This window comes from Chiloscyllium plagiosum, unplaced genomic scaffold (assembly GCF_037043375.1).
Source record: "Chiloscyllium plagiosum isolate Xiang-an unplaced genomic scaffold, Cpla_swu_hap1 HiC_scaffold_25, whole genome shotgun sequence".
Classification (NCBI taxonomy): domain Eukaryota; kingdom Metazoa; phylum Chordata; class Chondrichthyes; order Orectolobiformes; family Hemiscylliidae; genus Chiloscyllium; species Chiloscyllium plagiosum.
In genome coordinates this window covers 39,558,801-39,576,125 of record NW_028270163.1, presented here as the reverse complement: position 1 = coordinate 39,576,125, position 17,325 = coordinate 39,558,801, and the positions used below count along the sequence as shown (strand labels likewise).

Genomic DNA, 17,325 nt, shown 5'->3' with positions numbered 1-17,325 from the left:
AACCATTCAAGATGTTTTTTTGGGGGCAGGTGGGGATATAGTTATAGAGGTAAAAACAATGACTGCAGATGCTGGAAACCAGATTCTGGATTAGTGGTGCTGGAAGAGCACAGCAATTCAGGCAGCATCCGAGGACAGGCAAAATCGACGTTTCGGGCAAAAGCCCTTCATCAGGAATAAAGGCAGAGAGCCTGAAGCATGGAGAGATAAGCTAGAGGAGGGTGGGGGTGGGGAGAGAGTAGCATAGAGTACAATAGGTAGGTGGGGAAGGAGATGAAGGTGATAGGTCAGGGAAGAGAGGGTGGAGTGGATAGGTGGAAAAGGAGATAGGCAGGTCGGACAAGTCGAGTTGCTGGAGGTTAGAAACTAGGATGAGGTGGGGGAAGGGGAAATGAGGAAACTGTTGAAATCCACATTGATGCCCTGGGGTTGAAGTGTTCCGAGGCGGAAGATGAGGCGTTCTTCCTCCAGGCGTCTGGTGGTGAGGGAGCGGCAGTGGAGGAGGCCCAGCACCTCCATATCCTCGGCAGAGTGGGAGGGGGAGTTGAAATGTTGAGCCACTGGGCGATTTGGTTGATTGATGCGGGTGTCTCTGAGATGTTCCCTAAAGCGCTCTGCTAGGAGGCGCCCAGTCTCCCCAACGTAGAGGAGACCGCATCGGGAGCAACGGATACAATAGATGATATTAGTGGATGTGCAGGTAAAAGTTTGATGGATGTGGAAGGCTCCTTTCGGGCCTTGGATGGAGGTGAGGGAGGAGGTGTGGGCACAGGTTTTACAGTTCCTGCAGTGGCAGGGGAAAGTGCCAGGATGGGAGGGTGGGTCGTAGGGGGGCATGGACCTGACCAGGTAGTCACGGAGGGAACGGTCTTTGCGGAAGGCGGAGAGGGGTGGGGAGGGAAATATATCCCTGGTGGTGGGGTCTGTTTGGAGGTGGCGGAAGTGTCGGCGGATGATTTGGTTTATGCGAAGGTTGGTAGGGTGGAAGGTGAGCACCAGGGGCGTTCTGTCCTTGTTGCGGTTGGAGGGGTTGGGTCTGAGGGCGGAGGTGCGGGATGTGGATGAGATGCGTTGGAGGGCATCTTTAACCACGTGGGAAGGGAAATTGCGGTCTCTAAAGAAGGAGGCCATCTGGTGTGTTCTATGGTGGAACCGCTCCTCCTGGGAGCAGATACGGCGGAGGCGGAGGAATTGGGAATACGGGATGGCATTTTTGCAAGAGGTAGGGTGGGAAGAGGTGTAATCCAGGAAGCTGTGGGAGTCGGTGGGTTTGTAGAAAATGTCAGTGTCAAGTCGGTCATCACTGATCGAGATGGAGAGGTCCAGGAAGGGGAGGGAGGTGTCAGAGATGGTCCAGGTAAATTTAAGGTCAGGGTGGAATGTGTTGGTGAAGTTGATGAATTGCTCAACCTCCTCGCGGGAGCATGAGGTGGCGCCAATGCAGTCATCAATGTAGCGGAGGAAGAGGTGGGGAGTGGTGCCAGTGTAATTACGGAAGATGAACTGCTCTACATAGCCAACAAAGAGACAGGCATAGCTGGGGCCCATACGTGTGCCCATGGCTACCCCTTTGGTCTGGAGGAAGTGGGAGGATTCAAAGGAGAAATTGTTAAGGGTGAGGACCAGTTCGGCCAAACGAATGAGAGTGTTGGTGGAGGGGTACTGTTGGGAACGTCTGGAGAGGAAAAAACGGAGGGCTTGGAGGCCCTGGTCATGGCGGATGGAGGTGTAGAGGGATTGGATATCCATGGTGAAGATGAGGCGTTGGGGGCCGGGGAAACGGAAGTCTTGGAGGAGGTGGAGGGCGTGGGTGGTGTCTCGAATGTATGTGGGGAGTTCCTGGACTAGGGGGGATAGGACAGTGTCGAGGTAGGAAGAGATGAGTTCAGTGGGGCAGGAGCATGCTGAGACAATGGGTCGGCCAGGGTGGTCAGGCTTGTGGATCTTGGGAAGGAGATAGAACCGGGCAGTGCGGGGTTCCCGGACTATGAGGTTGGAAGCTGTGGGTGGGAGATCTCCTGAGTTGATGAGGTTGTGTATGGTCTGAGAGATGATGGTTTGGTGATGGGGGGTGGGGTCATGGTCAAGGGGGCGGTAGGAAGAGGTGTCCTCGAGTTGGCGTTTGGCTTCAGCGATGTAGAGGTCAGTGCGCCAGACTACCACTGCGCCCCCTTTGTCCGCTGGCTTGATGGTGAGGTCAGGATTGGAGCAGAGGGATTGGAGGGCTGCGCGGTGTGAGGGTGAGAGGTTGGAGTGGGGTCGACAGGTTGAGGCGGTTAATTCCGCTGGCTTGATGGGGATGTAGTTATAACCTAGTCTAGGATGGTATAGTCAAGGAATAGACATTTCTGTGGCCAAGATCAACAATTCTGAAGACTCTGTTTCCTGCTTGGTGCCCAAGTTCAGGTGATATCATCTAGGCTGCAGAAGAACTTAGCATTTGTAGGATGAGAAAGATTCATTTGTTGTGGTCCAAGCAGGTTCTACAATATAGGTAGTAAGAGGAAAGAGTTTCTGCTGATGGAATATGAGCAGCGAGGGGCTAAATTAAAATGCAGAACCAAAAAAGGCAATAATTTCTAGATTACTATCTGAGCCATGTGCTAATTGGTAAAAGGTCAACAAGCTTAAAGAGGTAAATATGTGGCATGTATAAAAGGCACTACACCACAATAATCGTGGAGGACTTCAATATGCAGGTGTACTGGGAAAAATCGGGTTAGGAGTGGATTCCAGGAAAGGAATCAATGGAATGCCGACAAGAAGTTTTGTTTTTAGGTGCAGCTTGTGGTGAAGCCCACAAGGGAACAGTAGTTCTGTCTCATTACACATCACCAAATCCAGACATGATTAGAGAGCTTAAGATGAAGGAACAACTAGGGGGCAGAGACCATAATTTGATAGAATTCATCCTAAGTTTGAAAGGGAGAAGCTTGAATTAGCTGTAAAGGTATCACAATTGAGTAAAGGTAACTATAAATACATGAGGGAGGTGTTGACCAAAGCTGATTGGAAGGGGAGCCTAGCAGAGAAGACAATGGAGCAATAATGGTAGGGGTTTCTGGAGGTAAATGAGAAAGCATAGCAAATGTTCATCCCAAAGAAGAAAAAACATACCAAGGAGAGGATGAGACAACCATGGCTGACAAGTTAGGTCAGGGAAACTAAAAGCAAAAGAAAAAACATTCAATGTTGTGAAGATTAGTGGGTAACCAGGGGGGAGTAAGCCAACCAGTAAAATAAAAGACTACTAAGAATTAAAAAAAAACATAAAAAGCTTACAGAGAGGCAAGATGGGTACATCGGACCGCTGGAAAATGAGGCAGGGGGACTAGTAGTGGGGGCAAAGAAATGGCAGAGGAATTGAATATGTGAAATAGTGTTGGGGCAAGATATAGTATGAATGGAGCATTGGCTACCTGGCAGAAGGCACTGATGAAGTCTTTTTCAGAATGGCAGCTGGTGACTTGGAGTTCTGCAAGTGTCAGTGCTGGGACCACAACCATCCATATTATACATTAGCGATCTGCACAAAGGAACTGATGGCATTTTTGCGAAGTTGGCAGACAACATGAAGATAGGTAGAGGGAGGTTGTGTCGAGGAAGTGGGGAAGTTGCAGAAGGACTTGGATTGGCCAAATGAGTGAGCAAAGAAATGGCAGATGGAATACAATGCGGGATAGTGTGAGGTAATGCACTTTGGTGGAAAGAGGAGAGACATGGACTATTTTCTAAATAGGGAAAGATCAGAAATTTGAACTGGGACTTAGAAGTCCGACTTCAGGATTCTCTTAAGGCTAATGTGCAGGTTCAATTGACAGTTACAAAGTCAAATTGAATGTGAGCATTCATTTCAAAAGGGCTAGAATGCAACAGCAAAGATGTACCACAGAGGCTGAATAACGCTCTAGTCAGACCACAATTGGAATACTGTGAGCAGTTTTGGACTCCCTAAGGAAGGATGTGCTGGCCATGTGGGAATCCACAGGAGGTTTACAAAACGATCCTGAAGATGAAGGACTTATGATGTGAGGAACGGTTGAGGACTTTAGATCTGTACTCAACGTAATTTAGAAGGATGATGGGGATGTGATTGAAACTTACAGAATACTGACAGGCCTGAATAGAAATGGATATGGAGAAACTGTTTCCATTAGGAGGGTTAGGGCCTAAGGGTAAGGCCTCAAGAGTGAAGAGACAACCCTTTAGAACTGAGAGGAGGAATTCTTCAGTCAGAGGATGGGGAATCTGGGAACTCGTTGACACGTTAGGTGTGTGGAAGCCAAATTATTGAGTGTATTTAAGACAGATAGAGCGGCTCTTCATCAGGAAGGGGATCATACATTACAAGGCAGAAGAATGGAGTTGACAAATGTATCAGTCATGACTCAATGGGCCAAATGGCCTAATTCTGTTTCTGTACTTTTATGGTGCTTGATTGTAAGTCCCTGCCATTTAAACTCCAGTACCTAAAATCACACTTGAAAATGTGTACAAACTGCTTGGTGCAATATTTATAATTAATACAGGCTCATGCTTTTTAAAATTCATGTTACTATTGATTGTAGGGTCAGTTGGCTGGACAGCTGGTTTGCAACGCAGAGTAATGCCCCAGTTTGGGTTCAATTTCCTGACTGGTTGAGGCCACCATGAAAGAATCTCTCTCAACTTCCCCTTCCCTGTGACATAGTAATCCTCAAGGCTCTATGGTCGCTTGAGCCAAGACAACTTTATTATTCTGTGTCACAAAAAGCTCTACAACCTTCAATTACTATCCTTTACAAAGCAACTTAAATCCAAATATTTATGATTACTTCAACTTTAGACAGTAGGATTAAAACTGATACCATGTTAATGTTTTGAGAGACAAGTCACACTATCTTCATGAAGTGTTACTAAACTTACTCTCTCAAAATGATAAACTAAAGAAAGGGACCAATTCAGAGTGATAGCCTCACAGTTGCCTTGTCATACTTCTCTGCAACTGCCAACAGCTTTTGCATGCTGCATTTAATTTAAATGAAGAATTAAAATAAATTTATTCTTCAAGGTCAGCAGTGTCCATTTTTTCCTGGTTTCGACCACAATTGTATTATGTTGTGCGAACTACTTAACATTGTCTATTTTGCTGGATATGTGGCACTACAATTTGCACAAACTACAAATAAATTTACTTAATGATGCCAAAATCAGAACAAGTGGCTAATTTTGACAGTATTAGGCAAGAACGTTCAAAAGCTGATTGGGGGCAGATGTTCACAAGTAAAGGGACAGCTGGAAAATGGGAAGTCTTCAGAAATGAGATAATGAGAGCCCAGAGACAGTATATTCCTATTCGGGTGAAAGGAAAGGCTGATAGGTGGAGGGAATGCTGGATGACTAGGGAAATTGAGGGTTTGGAAAAGAAAAGCAAGGAAGCCTACATCAGATATAGACAAGACAAATCAAATGAACCTTAGAAGAGTATAAAGACAGTTGGAGTATACTTGAGGGAAATCAGGAGGGCGAAAAGGGGACGAGAAATAGCTTTGGCAAATAGGTTTAAGGAGAATCCAAAGGGTTTCTACAAATACATTAAGGACAAAAGGGCACCGAGGGAGAGAATAAGACCCCCTCAAATATCAGTAAGACGGCCTTTGTGTAGAGCCACAGGAGATGGGGGAGACACGAAGTGAGCATTTTGCATCAGTGTTTCCTGTGGAGAAGGACATGGAAAATATGATATAAAGAGAGACCGAAGGGGCAGAGGGAGGCACATGTATGGAATGAGCTGCCAGAGGAAGTGGTGGAGGCTAGTTCAATTGCAACATTTAAAAGACATCTGGGTGGGTATATGAATAGGAAGGGTTTGGAGGGATGTGGACCGGGTGCTGGCAGGTGGGACTAAATTGGGTGAGATATCGGATTGGCATGGACGTGTTGGACCTCAGGGTCTGTTTCCGTGCTGTACATCTATGAATTTATATAGAATGTAGGGAAATAGATGGTGACATCTTCAAAAATATCCACATTACAGAGGAGGAAGTGCTGGATGTTTTGAAACACAAAAGGTGGATAAATCCCCAGGACCTGATCTAGAACTCTGTGGGAAGCTAGAGAAGTAATTGCTGGGCCCCTTGCTAAAATATTTATAAGATCGATAGTCACAGGTGAAGTGCCAGAAGATCTGAAGTTGGTGAACGTGGTACGATTATTTAAGAAAGGTGGCAAGGACAAGCCAGGGAACTATAGACCGGTGAGCCTATTGTCGGTGGTAGGCAAGTTGCTGAGGGAGTCCTGAGGGACAGGATTTACATGTATTTGGAAAGGCAAGGACTGATTAGGGATAGTCAATGTGGCTTTGTGTGTGGGAAATCATTTCTCACAAACCTGATTATGTTTTTTGAAAAAGTAACAAAGAGGATTGATGAGGGCAGAGTGGAGGATGTGATCTGTATGGACCAGTAAGGCGTTCGACAAGGTTCCCTATGGGAGACTGGTTAGCAAAGTTGGATCTCATGGAATACAGGGAGAACTAGCCATTTGGACACAGAACTGGCTCAAAGGTAGAAGACAGAGGGTGGTGGTGGAGGGTTGTTTTTCAGACTGGAGGCCTGTGACCAGTTCATAGTCATAGAGATGTACAGCATGGAAACAGACCCTTCGGTCCAACCCGTCCATGCCGACCAGATATCCCAACCGGATCTAGTCCCACCTGCCAGCACCCAGCCCATATCCCTCCAAACCCTTCTATTCATATACCCATCCAAATGCCTCTTTAATGTTGCAATTGTACCAGCCTCCACCACTTCCTCTGGCAGCTCATTCCATACATGTACCACCCTTTGCGTGAAAACGTTGCCCCTTAGGTCTCTTTTATATCTTCCTCCTCTCACCCTAAACCTATGCCTTCTAGTTCTGGACTTCCCGACCCGAGGGAAAAGACTTTGTCTATTTATCCTATCCATGCCCCTCATAATTTTGTAAGCCTCTATAAGGTCAGCCCTCAGCCTCCGACGCTCCAGGGAAAACAGCCCCAGCCTGTTCAGCCTCTCCCTGTAGCTCAGATCCTCCAACTCTGGCAACATCATTGTAAATCTTTTCTGAACCCTTTCAAGTTTCACAACATCTTTCCGATAGGAAGGAGACCAGAAATGCACGCAATATTCCAACAGTGGCCTAACCAATGTCCTGTACAGCTGCAACATGACCTCCCAACTCCTGTACTCAATATTCTGACTAATAAAGAAAAGCATACCAAACACCTCCTTCACTATCCTATCTACCTGTGACTCCACTTTCAAGGAGCTATGAACCGACACTCCAAGGTCTCTTTGTTTAGCAACACTCCCTAGGACCTTACCATTAAGTGTATAAGTCCTGCTAAGATCTGCTTTCCCAAAATGCAGCACCTCACATTTATCTGAACTAAACTCCATCTGCCACTTCTCAGCCCATTGGCCCATCTGGTCAAGATCCTGTTGTAATCTGAGGTAACCCTCTTCGCTGTCCACTACACCTCCAATTTTGGTGTCATCTGCAAACTTACCAACTGTACCTCTTATGCTCGCATCCAAATCATTTATGTAAATGACAAAAGTATAGGGCCCAGCACCGATCCTTGTGGCACTCCACTGGTCACAGGCTTCCAGTCTGAAAAACCACCCTCTGTCTTCTACCTTTGAGCCAGTTCTGTAACCAAATGGCTAGATCTCCCTGTATTCCATGAGATCTAACCTTGCTATCAGTCTCCCATGGGGAACCTTGTCGAACGCCTTACTGAAGTCCATATAGATCACATCTACTACTCTGCCCTCATCAATCTTCTTTGTTACTTCTTCAAAAAACTCAATCAAGTTTGTGAGACATGATTTCCCACGCACAAAGCCATGTTCAGAAATGAGATAATAATAATCCAGAAAAAGTATATTCCTGTCAGGGTGAAAGGGAAGGCTGGTAGGTATAGGGAATGCTGGATGACTAAAGAAATTGAGAGTTTGGTTAAGAAAAAGAAGGAAGCATATGTCACGTATAGACAAAATAGATCGAGTGAATTCTTAGAGGAGTATAAAGAAAGTAGGAGTATACTTAAGAGGGAAACCAGGAGGGCAAAACGGGGACATGAGATAGCTTTGGCAAATAGAATTAAGGAGTGCCACAAGCATCTGTGACTCAAAATTAATTTCTTAAAGAACAAAATTTTCAGCTAGAAATTATAGCAGAAAACTATTAGATTATAGGATCGTGTCACAGTAACAAAGATACCAATTATTTCCAAGGGTTATGTCCTTCCCTTTATTACTTCTCTATCCTGCCCCAAGACTAATATAAAAACTACAATAAAATAAAGAACTGAGGACGCTAGAGATCTAAAATGAAAACAGAAAGCAATGGAGAAACTCAGCAAGTCTGGCAAAATCAACAAAGAGAGGCTCTGTTTCTTCAGCACTTTCTACCTCAAGCACCCACTGTCAATATTAAATACTGATCATGGTTGAGTAGTAGGAAGTTTATATTTCAATGCATCTTAAAAGTCGACCTTAAATATCACTGATATTTCAGTTCCCCATACCAAACGGCTTCTGGACATCTCCAAGTCTTTTCTCCCCCCCACGTGATAACCTTATGCTAAGAACACTAGCTAGAGGAGTCAGTCTTCCTGAATTTATATCACATTAACCCCTACCACCAGGAATGGCTCAAGACATTTTTTTACATTAGGCTCTGCTGAAATCACCACAGATATGAGATCCAACTTGACTACATCATGCTCCCAGGTTCCACTATCCAATGTAATTAGATTTTATGAAGCACATGTCCCTGTTGACCAAAATCTCTTGAGCTCTGAATTCTGGACTCAGCTGGAATCTCAATAAGATCTGAAGATTGTCAGTCAGCTGATATTCAAACTCAAGTGTTCATTCATAATATTTTGCCAAATCAAGAATTCTAAATTTCTTTCAACAGAATGGAGCGCCAAAGATCAAAAAATAGAAACCTGACATGGCCTGCCAAATGGGAACACCAAAATGTGTCAACTCAATTAATTTAGAATTTCTGAAGCAAATCAGTTTTATAAGCATACTGACTGTAAATTGCACTGGTTAAGAGTCATGATTCAATTGTAATTTCCAAAAGAGAACTGAAAACTACCTGAAGGGAAAAATTTGCAGGACTATGTGGAAAGAGCACGGATTAGGACTAACTGGATAGCTCTTTCAAACAACTGATATAAGCATGAACTAAACAGTCTCTTCCTGCACAAAATGATTTTATGATTCCAAAACAAAACTGTCCACTCACTCTGATAAGATTTAAGAATCAGAATTCAGAATTAAACTGGAAGCAGATAACATGAGCAGGAATTAGAAAGAAAATATTAAACTGACAAAGAATAAATGAAAATTCAAACAGCAAAAGATAAAGAAATAGAAGGAATGAAAAATGTGCAGAAATTAAATGGGGAACTGTCACTTTGAAGAGATAGTTCAATTTAAAGAAACGTCTTTTTAAAAAGAGGACCATCACTTTATCCAAAGGAATTAATAAAATTTCCAATGTGAGCTTCTGAATTCAGAAAGAATGGCTTCCTTGATAGGGGTTTCTCAACGTTTCATGATTACATTTTGAAAATCAAATGCAGTTGGCAGCAGAAAAGAAATCAATTTGAACATGATGTTCTGAATAGAGAACCCTCCTTCGCCATTACTCATTTCAAGAACACTGCCAGTCAAAAAGGGAAGTGTTAAAACTGGCGGCAATAATGTATTTTTTTCAATTGCTGTATTTTCTGCTAATACTCACTGACTTCCTTTGACAATGTTATCACTTTATACCGACTTTCTAAAAAACAAACAGCAATTTCCTTGAAGCAAATTTACCCTATTATTGTTACTTTCCTTAAAATTTGAACACAAAAAAAAATTTTGCAATGGAAGTACAGCAACTCTGAAAATTTTTTAAGTAAATATATTCTATAACTAGTGAACAAATTAGTATAGAAACGCTAACAGAAACTTGCGAACATACACTGTAGAATTTCAAAGTTTTAAGGTGAACATTTCTTCAAATAGGAACTGGTGTTTTATCTAGTATACTTGATGCTCACTAATTCACTCTAAACCTCTTGACGTTTTTATTCTCCTTCCTTCACTGATCAAGATCAGTGACTCATGCTGGGTTATGCTGTCACAAGTGCAGTCTCATACCTAAACTAAATGGATAACTCTGATCTAGTCAGCTATTCAGTAAAGAATAGTTTTGTTAAGAAGGCATAAGGTGTGTTAACTTTTATTGGTAGAGGGATTGAGTTTCAGAGCTATGAGGTCATGCTGCAGCTGTACAAAACTCTGGTGTGGCTGCACTTGGGAGTATTGCATGCAGTTCTGGTCACTGTATTATAGGAAGGATGTGCAAGCATTGGAAATGGTGAAAAGATTGACCAGGATGTTGCCTAGTATGGAGGCAAGGTCTTATGGGGAAAGACTGAGGGACTTGGAGCTGTTTTCATTAGAGAAGGTTAAGAGGTGACTTAATGAATGCATATAACATGATCAGAGGATTAGATAGAGTGGACAGTGAGAGCCTTTTTCTTCAGATAGTGATGGCTAGCACAAGGGGACATAGCTTTAAATTGAGGGATGATAGATTTAGAATAGATGTCAGAGGTAGATTCTTTACTCAGAATAATAAGGGCGTGGAATGTCCTGCCTGTAACATTAGTGGATTTGTCAACATTAAGGGCATTTAAATGGTCAGTGGATAAACATATAGATGATAATGGAATAGTGTAGGTTAAATGGACTTTAGATTGTTGCGCTGACCTGTGAAACCATCGAGGACCAAAGGGCCTGTACTGCACTGTAATGTCCTATGTTCTAAAGGAATATCTCAAAGTGAGCTTCTGCCCAATATGTACATGCTTCCCAACAAAAATCAATGGGCACCAAATCAACATGGGTACCATAATGAATTCCTTCTCTGCATCTTCATCCTAGGATTGTGAGGCAAGCTCAGTCCCTCAGCAGCCCAGACTGAAATTGACTAAACACATAGCAAAGAACATACGCCAGGACTTTCTAAGGTCAAAAATTAAGCCAACGAACTACGACAAACTGCTTCTCATTTTTAAATTAGCATATTTTAGACACTGTTGCAAGCTAAATTTTAAAGCCTTTTCCTCCCCCTTTGGCATCATTAGATGAGTGTGTCCTCATTTCAAAAGTGTACTGAGATTCTGGCACCCACTATTTCATGTTTAAACGGAGAATGACTGCAGAACTGAGAGGAGAAGGGGATCTGGGTATGCTGGCACATGAATTCTAAAATAAAAGTGTACAGGTTACAAATTAATAGGAAGATGCATGGAATACTGCCTTTTATTGAAAGGGGAATGGAACAGTGAGGCAGACTTTTGTTGCAGGCCTTGGTGAGATCACATCCAAGTAGTGGGCAAGTTTAGTCTCTTTATAGCACTAGAAGCAGTTCAGAGATTTGCATGATCTTTCCCGGGATGAAGGCTGTATTCTATGAAGAAAAGTCGAACAGATTGTGCTTATATTCATCAGAGTTCAGAAGAATGATTGATTATTTTACTGAAACATTATAAAATTCTGAGAGGAGTTGGTAGTGCGAACACTGAGAATATTCCTTCTTATAACAGAGACTAGAACTAAGTTACACAGTTTAACAAGTGGTCGTGATGATTTTTTTTCCCTGAGTACTTGGTCCGTGGAATTTTCATTCCCAGATAGCCACAGAGACCAGCTAATCAAGTGTATTAAAGAGTGTTCATTTGATTTGCAATCAGACTAGGGAGTCCAGAGTTATTGATGGACTGGGGCAGACAAAGTGAAATTAAGGCCACAATCAGTTCAGTGAGGACCACCAAGGCTAATCTTCCACAAATTGATATTCAACCTCAGACACACTCCTTTACCCACCCAAAAGGAAGTTGTTACATCTCTAATGTAATAAGATTTCACATATGATACTGATTCAGTTAAGTTGTGACAGTCACCAACCTAACCCAAGATTTTGTCATATTATACCAAGCACTTTGTGAATTGCACAGCTGTAAACTGCACTTGAACAGGAGGATTCAGTTTTTAAAATAAATTTCCTGCAATACAGTTAAATTTCTATTCCAAAAAGTTATGAAGCGTCCAGAGTCAATGGTCTGTGTTTGGTTTTTGGCTGTAGAATCGCAAATTCTAGAAACCAGAACCTATTTTCTCTTTCCACACGTTTTGAGATTAAATATAAAATTAAGTCTAATATATGCATTTGGTATAAAACTCTGGCAATGTCTAACACTGCAGTCTAGAACCCAGAATCACTGATGCTGATACATTAGATCGAGTAAATGGTACCAAAAATCACATTGTTGACAATGTGTTTGAGCTAAAAGCTGAGAATTTTAACTTGTTAGTAATTATAAATTTAAATTACTCTCACATATGCAGAACTGACAGCTCTGCCAAGCTTAAATCTAAAATTCCAAATCACACCAGTGAATGTTTCCACTGCACTAGATGCAAAGAAAACATCAAAAATCCTATGGTGGAAACAACAATTCCTTGTCCTGTCTTTTTTACATCATAATTTTTCAAATATAAAACTCTCAAGTTCATATCAGGAAATTAACATTGGCGCTTTATAAGTATATTAACATTGGCGCTCTGCCATTTTTAAGAAATACCCAGAGGGTAAAAATGGTTAAAAGGATCCCTGTGACGATTTTAAAAGAAAGGCAGAAAGAAAAAGTTATTGTAGTGAACACAATCAATATGCGGGACCAGAGTCAGAAGACTAAAGGGCAAATGACTAAATTGTGGAACTTACGGAAGTTGCTAAAATAAGTGGACTGAGGGAATAGGGTGGATTTTGAAAGAAGGATATGATTTGCAATTTGATGTGTTGTGACTTAGAAAATAAATAATAGCTAATAAAGATAGCTAATCAGTCCATGTGTCAAAAGTAAAGTTGAGGTGAGCATCGGAAAGAGATTAGAAGCAAAATGACATAGCTAGTTGTCTCAGTGGAAGAAAACAAAAGATCAGGGCTCAAGTACAAATTGAAAAACATTTTCTTCCTTTACGATCCTTGCCCTCTGGGCGATCAAATGGGATAAATCAGCAAAATTGAACTTGTCAGTTCAGCAGAACTTCAAAAAATCTGACAATTACAACATTTTGAACAGAACTGAATCTGTACAGATCCCAGAGACTGCAACAATTAAAATTGTTGATGTAAACTCAAATGCTAATATTCTGAACCCTAAAGTAATTAAATCAATACCAGTATGGAACTATATGCAGAAAATGAAGCCACTGGCCTGTAAGCTGGTGTAATCTTGAAAGTTACTTCATAAATTAATTTTAAAATGATCATTCTTATCAAAGCAATATATTTAATGAAATTAAATGTTTTTGAATCAAAGAAACAAATCAGAAATCTAAAATTTAAGCAGACAACTTACATGAAATCGAACAGGTGAAAATCAAAGTAAGAATCACATGCCAAGAAGAGGTCAAGGACAAAACACAATAAAACAGGGGACCAAGTGCAGGGGAGGTGGTGGGAAGTTGTCTGAGGAAGGGGGGTAAAGGAGGCTGAGACCAAGGACAGAGGGGAGCAAAGCAAGGGAGACAGACAGAGACACAGATACATGCAGAGAGACAATTTTCTTCTTGCTTAATTGTTGCACATGATAAAGTAAATGTTAAATGCAACACCGTGTATTTCATATCCATGTCCAAATCACAGTTCTAATCGTTATACAGGATGTTAACTCATTGCTGTGCTTTTTAAAACCTAAAATGCGATTTGATAAGAGCCACAAATTTTCAATTTATTGGAATGTAGAATCAATCCACTTTCATTAATCTTTGCACATGTGCAGCAAAATACTCAAAAATTGTTTCTTTTAAAATTCCTGGTTTGTTGTTAAGTGCAAATATTTAACAGAAGTCAATATATCATTAATGTTCCTAACACACAATAATTGCAAAGCATTCAAAAAGTCTTTGTTTTTGTGTTTCATGATTCCTTTTGTTTCATGCCCTGCTTTCATTTCTCCACAACTAATTGCTCTTTAGCTGAGATACTTGACAGTGTTTTAAAACACTATTTCCACATTCCCCACAGAATTAGTGAAATACAGACATTAGCACCAAATACAATGAATCAATACATGCATAGTTAAACTATTATTTTCACTGAATGACCCTCAGTTCTTAAAACTTGTTAGAATTTGAAACAAAATTTGAGGACAATTTAAATATTTACAGTTTTATGACCAGTCTTATTAGAAGACTAGTCAAGATCTATGAACTTTATAATTGATCAATTTGCAAAGGAAGACTAGATTATCTTACAATTTTAGCCAAATGAGCACAATAAAGAATTTAACCATTTACAATAATTTTCAAATGCTGCAAATCAGTGTATATTCAGGTGAATATAAAGAATGAAGCATCAGTATTGTTTAGTTCAAAACGTACTTGGTTTGGGTTTAAAAGAAATTGGTTTTACCAGAGTTTCAAGACATACAGCCTGTAAAATTCAACAACATTATTCTGAAGGATTATACTGCCAGTTCAAACAGGGGACGCAACGGTCTCACTTCTGAAGTGGGGGTGAGGGTAATTCAAATTCCTACATTGACTATGACTCCAATTCACTTGTCTTTGTTGTATTCTACCAGCTCTTGACCACATGTAAATTCAGATTAAGGAAAAAAGGATGCATGCTATTTTACCTCATTGAATCACACTATCAACGAATCATAACAGCTTCATGGGCGGTTAGAAATATGCACCATTGAGCTCACCCACTCCCAGATTTGGGATTATAAAATGCCTGCCTGGGTTAAATAAAATGCAAAAAAATTCCACAGATGACAATGACAGATATAGGAAAGTCACTTTCTAAATCAAACATACTAGATTTGCAGTCGGATTCTAGGGAAACAATGATGAAATTATACAGTACCAAAGAGGTCCCTCAGCCCATCAAGTCTGCACCAAGAAAACAAATCTAGGTTAAATCTACACAAGTCTTACTTCCTGGCATTTGGCCAATAGCCTTGAATAAGATATTTCAAGTACCCATCCAAGATTTTTATAAACAAAAAATTATGAGGCTTCCCACCTCCACTACCCTACCTATCTACTCAAAACCTCCCCGCGCCCCCATGATACTGCATTCCAGATTCTAATCACCCTCTGGATAAAAAAATCTTCTCCTCAAATCCCATCTAAAGTTCTGCCTTTCTTCTTAAATTTTGCTCCCTTAAGTCAATTTTAAGTCTGATAATTCACAACAATGCTATAGGCCTCATCTACTCTTAAGAACTAATTTTTGATTTCACTTCCTCTCTCACTACATTTGCTAATTATATCTATCTATTCAAAAGAAACCCCTTTGAAGTCATCACACCCACCCAAGTTACGTCATGCATAAAGTGTTGATTTCTCATAACTTCAAAACATTTTGCACACTACTTTACTCAGACTGGAAAAAACTGTACTGTCCATTTGACTGTTAGCAGGACATTAGTAAACTGCTATTGTTTTAAAACACGTAATCTATAGTCCTAACAAGCTTGAAACATGCTGGTTACACTTATTGTAACAAGCTTGGATATTAAAGGCAAAATTAAACTTTATTTTATTCAGCCTTACTAATTTATTAGTATGTTAAATAATTACTCTCCAAATAAATCAGCTAACATTTCACAAGTACATAAATTTGTCACTTTTCTCAATGATGGGTACACCTTTACCAATTTCTGATCACAGTCGAAAACAGATTTAAAAGGATGGATTATAACACAGTATTAGTCAAAAATGTAAAGGCAACAAATATTAGTCACAAAAGTTACTTATTTGTTAAGATGTGGCGAATTTCAATATTATCGGTAAGTTTCAAATACAATCATGAGTACAAGGGTTAAATGGCAGAAACTACACAAATTTAACTCTGTACTCCTCCATAAAAGTTTAAATATGATGAAGTTTAAAAGTCCGAGGCACTTTCGATCTTCAAACTCCATACAGTATATACGAATAAACGTGCGCCTTGTATATTCATTTACGTCCAACGAATAGGGAAAGATTAATTGCGGTTGAACAAAACTTTAAATTTATATAAAAGTTTGACAATAATGGAGAGTGGATGAGGTTATTTCTAAAAAGAACCTACAGCGTCAAAAAGATCCTAAGTGAGCGTCTTAGTTTATGAAGTTTATTGGAGACTAGAGAATTTAACCATACAAGCCCCCCCACCCGCCCAAAGCTGCCACTCGAACACACCCTCCAGGAAGCGGAGGGCTTCTCGTTCCGTTCCCCAGGGCCTTTCAAAGCCCGCGTACTTTCCCCGGCTCCGAGTTACTCACCAGCTGGAACTCCCTGCGTCTGTCGTAAGCGTTCTGGATACCACTATCTGCCCATAGCGATCTGATGGCCGGCAAGTAATTGAGAAAAACCCGCGTCTCCATGAGGCCCGCGGCGGCCCCGGTCAACGCCCTGGTGTCGAAACTCATCAGGACATCGCCGTTCTGCTGGTTGCCGGGGTCTCCCCAAGGGATGCGGAGCTTTTCCCTGGCGTCTACCAGGACTCGGATCCCCTTCAAGATGTTACTGTAGATGGTCCCCCTGAACTCCTCTTTGGCCTTCTGGTCGAAGTCCTGGCCATGAATAATTCGCATCTGCTTGAGGAAAGTGCTTTTGCCGCTCTCGCCGGCCCCGAGCAGCAGGATCTTCACCAGCCGCCGCACATAGGTCTTATCCCGCGAGATGAGCTCGTCGATCTGCTTGCTCTTGCGGAGCTGTTCGGCCTCTCGCTGGGTGAGGACGCAACTCGGAAAACAAGCGGCCAGGAGGGAGCGGGACGGCAGGAAATCCGCCATCTTTAGCATTCGATAACATAGTGAGGGGGGCGCGGGCACGAGGCGCGTTACCGCCGCCCACGTTGGGCGAACGTTCAACGTCACGCACACGCACTGACCTCGCTGGAGCGCCACCACCGGCTGGAGGACCAATATCGGTGCTCTGCGCTCAGAAGGTGGAACTGTTCCATCAATCCCCAGATTATTCTTCCAAGTTATGCATGTGCACAATGTGATTCAGGGGAAATCAGGTGTTAGTGGTTATAAGTGAGAATTCGGTATCAGGAAAGAGCTACAGTTAATGCAATACAACAAAGTATTATAAAACAAAAACAGAAGTTGCTGGAGAAAGTCAGCAGGTCTGGCAGCATCGGTGGAGAGAAAACAGAATAGCGTTTCAAGTCCATTGATCCTTCGGAACTAATGGCAACTAGGAAATTGCTCACTGCTTTCTC

General features: G+C 41.7%; 1 protein-coding gene across 1 annotated transcript in view; it reads right to left on the bottom strand.

Annotated features, from left to right (window-relative positions):
* The window catches only part of gna13a (guanine nucleotide binding protein (G protein), alpha 13a), a 58,595-nt gene extending 41,652 nt beyond the window's left edge, over positions 1–16,943 (bottom strand). The window contains exon 1 of the mRNA XM_043714820.2: positions 16,379–16,943. Within this exon, the coding sequence (XP_043570755.1) occupies positions 16,379–16,900 (522 nt within the window). The 5' untranslated portion in view covers positions 16,901–16,943. The remainder of the gene's footprint in view (positions 1–16,378) is intronic.
* Positions 16,944–17,325: the final 382 nt, after the last annotated feature.